Source organism: Sinocyclocheilus rhinocerous, unplaced genomic scaffold (assembly GCF_001515625.1).
Source record: "Sinocyclocheilus rhinocerous isolate Xijiao unplaced genomic scaffold, SAMN03320098_v1.1 scaffold499, whole genome shotgun sequence".
NCBI lineage: Eukaryota > Metazoa > Chordata > Actinopteri > Cypriniformes > Cyprinidae > Sinocyclocheilus > Sinocyclocheilus rhinocerous.
In genome coordinates this window covers 210,710-220,130 of record NW_015637156.1, presented here as the reverse complement: position 1 = coordinate 220,130, position 9,421 = coordinate 210,710, and the positions used below count along the sequence as shown (strand labels likewise).

The 9,421-nt window shown below is 36.2% G+C and overlaps 1 protein-coding gene across 2 annotated transcripts in view; it reads right to left on the bottom strand.

Moving 5' to 3' along the window:
* Positions 1 to 9,421, bottom strand: part of LOC107748656 (3-hydroxyisobutyrate dehydrogenase, mitochondrial-like) — an 18,398-nt gene that overhangs the window by 3,668 nt on the left and 5,309 nt on the right. For both annotated transcript variants that reach the window (XM_016563552.1, XM_016563553.1), the window contains exons 5-6: positions 3,876 to 4,009; positions 2,071 to 2,147 (exon numbers count right to left, since the gene is read on the bottom strand). In XM_016563552.1, the coding sequence (XP_016419038.1) occupies positions 2,071 to 2,147; positions 3,876 to 4,009 (211 nt within the window). The remainder of the gene's footprint in view (positions 1 to 2,070; positions 2,148 to 3,875; positions 4,010 to 9,421) is intronic.

Below are 9,421 nucleotides of genomic sequence, written 5' to 3'. Positions count from 1 at the left end.
GAGAGAGAGAGAGAGAGAGAGAGAGAGAGAGAGAGAGAGAGAAAGAGAAAGAGAAAGAGCGAGAGGGGAGATAACTGTCTATCGGGGACACTTTTTATCCAGCACTCGTTGGGAAGAAAATTAAGAAAAGGGTCTTTTTCAACAAAGATGGTACAATTTGGTGTCCCATTACTCTTTTAAAACAGATTTCTCGACATAATCGCAACTCAATATTGAATTTATTGCCGTAAACATTATTCACTCAAGTTATTCTACTAGGGAAGAAAAGTAAATAATCTCATTATATTTAAAAAAATATATACATACACACACACATATATATATATATATATATATATATTAAACAATTTGTAGTGTTAATGGCAAACAATCTTGTCAGAGTTATTGCAAAATAAATTATCAAACTAACAGATTTTATTTTTAATGTTTGTGAAATTGAATTCAATTGAATATGTTTCAAATGTAGATGTTCCCAATTTTGGCAACAGGGCAGGAAAATTTGTAAGCTCCAATTAATATGAGCTTAATGAAGATAAAAAACACTTAAAAATGGTTTTGTTTCTTAAAAATGTGCAGCTTTTTGCTTCAAAAGACATGAAGAATAAAAGTACACACACATCTATGTATATCCTTATAAATACATGTCATGCATGCATACATTTTTCCCTTTACATTTTAGGCCCAATTTTGTACCAAATTCAACGAAAGTTGTAAAAATGAAAGTAAGAACTGAAAGAACAAAAGATACTACAGGAAAGGTGGAAAAACCTACTGATAATTCTCCATTAGTGAGAGATTAATTATTTCTCCCAAGCACCCATTTGCTTTCCAGTTGAAAGAGAAAATCATAATATCTTCAAATAAGTCAAACACACATCCTCTTTACATTTTCTATATGCAGTTTGCTGCATGAGAGGACAGGCTGCAGTGCAGCATGGGAGATTTATGACAGCCAGGAACCCAAGGCATCTAAATGAGTCTGTATAAGTGCATATGAGTATGTGCAGATGCCTACACGCTCCTTATATCCCAGAGAAGAGGGATGACATTGCTTCATGCACACTAGATTCTGAGACTGCATTCAAGCAAATATGAATACATATCTCATATGTATGAAGAATATGTTGATCTGTTGAATCCAACCTATTAAGCTGTATTTGCAAGCAACACTGACAAGCAATACGCTCTAATATAATTTTCCCCTCTTCTCACTTTAACATACATTTAAAAAAGAAGTAATAATGAGAAGAGAGAAGATATTGCCTACATATTTTTAAACACAATGAAATAAGAACTAACTCCTTTTATCTTAAAAAAAACAGCATATGATGATCAATTACAACACACTCAATAGTGTCTATCATCACTGTTGTCAAACGTTGCACAGTGAATGAGCCGAAAAAAATTAAATGAAATTTGAAAGCTACAGCAGATAGCAAGATTTTCAGTGAAAGCAGTTAAAGCCACGGCACTAAACAAAGCTTTTCAGACAGAAGGTCAAAATAAAAAGAAAATAATTTTTGCGAATATATGTACTAATAAGTGGAGTGAACCTTATTCTAGTTTTTTTTTCTTATTTAAATAATAAACAAGTCATGGCATGACCCCTTTATATTTCAGTCTTTCTTATACAAAGCAATCATGTGGCAGTTTGAAACTAGAGCAGGCTACATATGAACTACCTTTTTAATGCTTTTTTCTCATTTTTTGAGCTAGAGAGCAGCCTCATTCTCACTCACACACACACACACACACACACACTTGCATTTGTGGTTTACGGGGACTCTCCATACGCATAATGGTTTTTATACTGTACAAACAAACTGTATTTTCTATCGCCCTACACCAACCCTACACCTAAACCTACCCCGTACAGAAAACTACTGGCAATTTTTGAATTTCATAAAACACCGTTTTGTATGCTTTTTAAGCCTTTTGTTTTATGGGGTTGCAGGAAGTGTCCTCATAAACCATGTTTATGTTGTAGTACCCATGTCATCATTATACACATTTGTGTCCTCATAAACCATATATATCAGTACACACACACACACACACAAACATCTTCACCTAATTCCAAGGTTCATGGTCTCTGCTGTACCAATCATGCCAATTGCTAACAGCATGTTGTTGCAGATTTTTGCTGCCTGAAAGAGAAAATTGCAAAACATCAGTTCAGCCACAGAAGTAATTTAATTTAAAGATTTTGCAGTAACCTTTTATCGACAGTACATAAGGAATTTGTTATGCACCACATAGTGCTTAGTGTGTTCCTTAAATAGGTCATATCATGAATAACCAAATCTTTTTTTGGGATACTATAAATACATACTGTAACTTTCAGAACTTAGTGGGTTAAAAATGAGCATTTATGATAACCAAGCTACAGCAACTTGGACATAACAGATGAGCAAATCAACACATTACATTTACACGTCAAAGACACTTGCTGTCACCTACTAGTGTCAAAGGCACTTCAGACACTTGACACAGGATAGATGCTTTTATTCTGAAATGGCAGAAAAACTAATAATATAAAAGCAAAATGAGGAAAAAGTTTGCCAGTATTTAAAATGCGCTGCAAAAGTTAACTTTTTAACAAGCGCTGATCATTTTAGACCGATCTTAACAGATTTTGTGGCCCATTTCAGCATGGATTGTTTCAAAGGGTGATAAAATTGGCCTGAAAAACGTAAATATGAAAATTATAGGAGGAATATGAGCCCATTAACAGACAACAATATCTATTCATGTGTTCTAACAGAGCATACTGAAAAAAAACACAATTTTGGGCATTTTAGAACATGGTATGATTGCAAAAAAAAAGTTACGTCTTTAACCCCTTTCACACAGAGTGTTGATCCCGGAAAAATGGCATAAAATCGAAAGAGTGCCTTCTGTATGAACGCAGACACGTCCTGGGATGGGGACCTAGTAACATTGCTGGTATCAGTCCTGGATTGAGCCCTGTGTGAACAAAAGGAAGAACCAATGCCGTAGAGAATGTGCCATAGTGAGGATGCGCGTGTCATCACAACGACGTGCGATTCTTCGACCGGGAGAATTAAATGCAGATCAACAATCACAACAAAAAAAATCTCTGCAAACTGTAAAGGAACTGACAAGGGAGCTCCTCACTATCCGCGCTGAAGCTGAGATAGTTCCAGCTTAGTGGACCGGTACAAGTCACATTACACGTCACATCCCGATGTAACGGGATGTGAAGTCCTCTGCACAATCTGACTTTGTTGCAGTTATTAGAAATAAACTGCTGGTCAAGTCTGGCCAGAGGAGAACGGCACACTATTTCAACACACTATTTCCCTTTTTTAATACTGTAAAGCTGCTTTGACACAATCTGCATTATAAAAAGCGCTGTATAAATAACGGTGACTTGACTGACTAACGTGTGTTTATGGGATCTTTACGGTTGTGGCTAAAAGGGATACAGCTATGGCCAGAAAATAACAATAAAGTAAATTTGCTATCACATTCTGTTTTATTAATGACTACATCCTACCCCAGGCCTGTACCTATCCCTTACAATAATGCAAATACAGTAATTATTGTTGTTCCGAGTGTCAAAAATTACGCAATATTGATGTGCGCATACCCAATAAGCTCTGGCGGCCGTAGCTGTATCCCTTCTAGCCCTAACCGATCTTTATGGGATGTGTATGAACGCACACACAGATTCCAGAAAATCACTGTAAGTGTGAATGAACCAAACTCAAATGATCCTGGGACAAATTATCACATTTTTTTTCTAGAATCTCTGTGAAAGGGGATTTTGAAGTTCCATTGACGACACCATCTCTTTACTACAATTTATAATTGATTACGGCTAAAGGACATTCATGTTTGTGTGTATTTACCTGTCCACTTCCCACTTGGCCACAGTACACTACATTTGCTCCCATACAGGTGAGTAGCTCCTGAGCAGCATTAAATTCCTCCTCGACTCCACCCACCATGAAGGTGAGTTTAGCCAGACCGGCTGCACCAACACCTGAAAAGAACACAGTCATGACTTTAAAAATCATTGCAAATGTACTCAGAATCACTAAATGTCAGTTTTCAGTGTGTATATTTGTAAGTGCTGTGGTGGTACCATTATAATGATGGCATCAAGATGGTTATGTCAAAGTACTAAAAAATAAAATAAAATAAAATAAATCTATAACCATATTAATTTATGGTATTTACATCTTACTCCAAAGTAGTTCAAAGTATATTATGGCAAATGTCAACATGGTACAACAACAACAGCAACAACAAAAAATTTTACTAGCATTTTTATGATGTTATCATCATTTCCTCTTTACAATTATTATACAGCTGAGGAGCATTATAAAAAAAATAATTATTTACCTTAAGCAGGTCAGGATTTAGTCAACAATGTGTGTGTTTGTGTGTGTGTTTTGGGGCAGAGGAGGGTATTAATAAGCTGTCTGGCACCAGCGGGACAACATTTGAGTGTTTGCCTTTAAAAGCCGATTGTCCAAATCATCCTTCACAACTCTCTGAGGACAAGGACCCATTGTCCTCCTCCCCACAAACACATAGACTTGCGTATGACAGCTGTGCCTAAAGCGACACTCCTCCCCCTAAGTGAACACGCCCCCTGGGGTATGAGTGACAGCTCTAAGGGGTAATTAACTTTACACTTTATCATGTTCAATTAAGCGCCACTCCTTAAGAGGACCAAGCGTGGCCAATCACGTTAAAGCGTGCCATGTTCTACATGGGAGGGGTGCTTTTAATGCTGCTGACATAGATATGTGTGTCTGGGGATTTGCCCGATTAGAATGCAATTAAAGCAATAAAATTGGCCAGATTTTTTTTTAAAGACTAAAACCTCATCTGCTGCACTGAAATCCCTAATATCCACATAAATAAACACACAAACACGATCCAATTTATCCAAATTTATATTACACACTGGATACAATATGAGCTAGAAAAAAGGCACATGCTTTGAGGTGAGTGGTCCGTTTGTGTGCGTCAACACTAATGAATAGGCTGTTTATACTGAGAAGCTAATAATGCTGAAGTTAATTATTAAAGACTAAGAGAAAAGAGCTGATGCAAGATAGATTGAGTGAAACAGAGATAAAAAAGAGTGAGAGAGAGAGAGAAAGGAAAAGAGAGACTTTATGACTTCCCCTGTATTGATTTTAGCCATACTTATCCGTCATCAATAATTCTCTCATTAGCTCAGCGCGTCTGTCATTTCCCTTATGCTACATAGCATCTCGAAGAATAAACGTGTATGTGCTTGTGTGTTTCGTTTATCTATAAACAAGCATTAATTTGCAGTTTTACTTAAAAAAAAATTTTGCACACTTTTTAAATTAAACTGGTTTATCACATTTAATGAAGACATTACATTAACACATTTACAATGCTAATAGTAATGCATGGAAAGTGAATGCAAGAGCAATATGAAAATGCAGACAGGGCCAAAGCATAAAAAAAAAAAAACATACAAAAAATCAAAAGATGATTCTAATTGGTCAACTGCAGCATTCTGCGACCAATGTATTTGTCTCAGGCAATGTTAGTTTTCATATTGAGAAAAAATAAAATAATGTCAACTGAAATCTATATTTTGGTTACATTTTAATATATTTGTGTATTTATTCAATCATTTAATAAGAGATATAAAAGTTATCATTGCAAAAAAAAAAAAACTGATGATCCCACACTTATCATTAGGCCTAATCTTATCTAAATCTACTCCATTTCCACAATTTTTGCACAAAAATGTGTGAAATGGGTTTAAAAAGGTAAAACGTGTTAAGCTGACCTGAGTAGCTCTTATTAGTAGTTGAAAACCCAAATCAGGATGGCTAAACTACTCAATAAACAAGTACAAAATCAAATCTACATTAGATTAAAAGACTAAATCTACAACAGCAAAAATATAATGAAGAAACCCACATGGACGTGAACTCTGACGGCGATGTACGCAGTTGTTTGTGGTGTCAGGTACCACAAACTCTCTTTCCAGCATCTTAAACACTCAGAAAAAGCCACTTAAGGCTGTAAGCGCTTTTTAAAACACCAAAACGTTTCATTAGTGGCAAAGTTACATTAAACTACATTTGTGGATATGAGCCTCTTTTCCCAGGCAAAGCGAGACGGTGGAGCTTAAACCACCTCATCGAGCATGTAGATCTCAGAGCATGTAGATCTCTTTATTGTGTGTAAATAAAAACCCCATGCAAACCTCTTGTCGTCTTTCTACAAGCCTATAGAACTGCTGACAGTAATAAAGACTCTAAATGACGAAATCAGTTTTTTTTCAGCCCTCCCTACCAGATGCATACACAAACTCACTTGTCCTTTTTTGCGATCTATCAGCTATCCTCCTGAGCTGATCAATAACTTTCTTTTTGACTGTAAAAAGACCAACATTGATCGCAAACAGACAACAGGGATTTAAAAGCGATTGTCTCTCTAAACGACTGCGCTGGCAGGCCATTAAAGAGATCTCGAGAGAACATTCTAGGAACCGTTCTTATTGTGTTTCCAATACCAGAAACACTGCTGTAAAAACATTAGGCAAACCTCGATAAAATAAGCACTGTATCAGAGGTTGTCAATGATTAATTTGGTTTACGATCAAAGCTATATTTGTCCATATTGGATAATCAGGCCAGTAAATGCATACAGTCTTCATGCCACCTAAACTCCTTAAACTCAGGAGTTTTGATGAGGCAATTTAGTTTTCTCATGCTACACTGAAAATTTACAGAAATCACCTAAAAACGAAAATTCGTTCATAATTTACTTGCCCTCATGTTGTTCCAAAACTGTATGACTTACTTTCTTCTGTGAAACACAAAAGAAGATATTTTAAAGATGTTTTTGTCCAATAAAAGTCAATGCAGGTCCAAAACAACACTCAACAGACCAAAAAAAAAAAAAAACAGACACATAAAGCTTCACAATCTAGGGGTAAAGTCATAATTTTGATATAAATATTCTACCATTAATTGTGATTTTAAGATTGCGATTTAAAACTAGATAAAAAAAAACCTCCAGGTAAATACAAAAAAAAAAATATATATATATATTATTATTATTATTACTACTACTACAAAATAAGATCAAACAAAATAATAAATATTACTATTGTAATAGTTATTGTAATAATGTTAATAATAATTTATTTTACAGTACACTCTTAAAAATAAAGGTGCTTCACGATGCCATAGAAGAACCTTTTTGTCTAAATGGTCCCATAAAGAACCTTTAACATCTGAAGAACCTTTCTGTTTCACAAAAGGTTCTTTGTGGCGAAAGAAGGTTCTTCAGATTATAAAAAGGTAAGAAAGAGATGGTTCTTTAATGAACCTTTGACTGAATGTTTCTTTGTGGAACCAAAAATGGTTCTTCTATGGCATCGCTGGGAAGAACCTTTTAAGCACCTTTATTTTTAAGAGTGTACAACTGTAAAATTACAATAATAATAATAATATTTATGGCTTTAAATATTTGTATTGTATTTAAAACGCAGAGAGACCATGAAGCTTCCGTTTTGTTGGCAACAATTGGTTTATATGATTCTGGTTACAAGTTTGAGAAGACCATTGGTGCAATTGTGTCCTATGCACATCATAAGCGATCTAAACTCAGAGAAGATGCAGAGATGAAGATTTCGTGGAGCAGCATTTACTGTATCATGAGCTGCTTGCATGTAAACGAACACAGCGCGGCGCTTCACATGTCACATGTATACACTTAATTAAATCGCAGCCTTTGCAATTAGATAATCGCACTAAGCCATAATAACAATTTCGGTTTTATTTCAATTAATTCATACAGCCCTACTGACAAATTATTTTCTTTTGTGTTTCACAGAAGAAAAATAAGCCATACACGCTATGAGTGAGCAAATGATGGCAGAGATTTCATTTTTGGATGAACTGTGCCTTTAAGAAACTTTTTTTGGATTTTGATGCAATGGGAACATTCTTACTAGTGTAACAGGAACAAACATATTTACTAGCTTCATGTGGCTAAACCTATAATAATTACGACCAAAAGGAGATATTTTCTCAGACAAATTAAAACACCAAGCAAACTTAATACACTTCTTTCTGCATATATAAAAACACACACACACATGAGAACTTCACACAGATTAATAGTTTCTACGCCAGCAGCCCTAATGTGGCGTACTGACAGGTTCACAGAGGCAAAAGAGTTTACGAGCCGCCACACACAAACAAACTCAAACCTTCACACGGTCACAAGTGAGTCTTGCACATATTATCTTCATCATTCAGATAAGTAGGATTTTTAATCACCGCCATCGTCACCCGCAAGGTCCCTTTGAGTGTGGACAACAAGTGAAGAATAATCTGGAATCAATGATCCCCCAGGCCAGGAGCCATCAGTATATCGGCTCCTAAGGATGCTGATTAGCGGCTCTTCACACATGCACACATGTTCCTTGAATAGCACCATCATCAGCATTTTAAAATTATCCATAATTGAGGACTTAAAAGCTGCTTAACAACACTCATCTTGTGGATGACGGGTACACACATTTACACACAAACACACACAATTTTAGGAGCCACAGTGACTGTTTAAAGTGGGAGAGGGGGGTTTTGAATGACAGCTCCTCGACAGGGGGCATAAGTGCATACCAGATGACACTGGAAAATGATGGACAGCTTTTCATTCACTTCTTAGTGCAACTATCATTTACACTTCAGACTATATAGACATTAAAAAACAGGTCTTAAAATCTTAATTTGAAGTCTTTAAATCGCTTTATATCATAATATCTGATCATTCTTTCCTGGTCAGACTCAACATCATAAACACACACACACGCACAGTGCTATAAAAGTCCCGGCTAGACAGCTGCTATGGGTCTGTTTCCATCTGGAGTTCAGGACAGACATCGTCCACCCCCTTCACACACATCTCCCAGTCCCTGGCCTTCCCAGTGAGGATCTTGTTATGCTAATTCCTCTGTCACTCACCTATCTATCAGGCAGTCTCTTCCTCCCCCTTCTGCTCCGGCCGACAGAGGGCAGAGATATTAATGAGCGCGCTCACAGCGTCCAAAAACAGCACAGGGAAAGCTGATCTACATTAGGACATATCTGGGGTCCCACCTCTCCATGAGTGATCTTGTTTCGGGTCAATCTAAAACCCAGATTTTCTATTGTGAAGGGGCATCTGCTGTCCCATCAGGATAGCCAAGCTACAGTTATGAGTGAGAAATGTTAATGCTATCAGCTAACAATGTAACTGACTTCATTAACACTGCAGCTATAAAACATGAAAACTCTTATCAGATTCACACATATTTATTATTTATCACGCTATTTATGCTGAAACTTGGTTCAAAAGGTTATTCCATTATAAACACATTTGAAATAATTTTATATATATA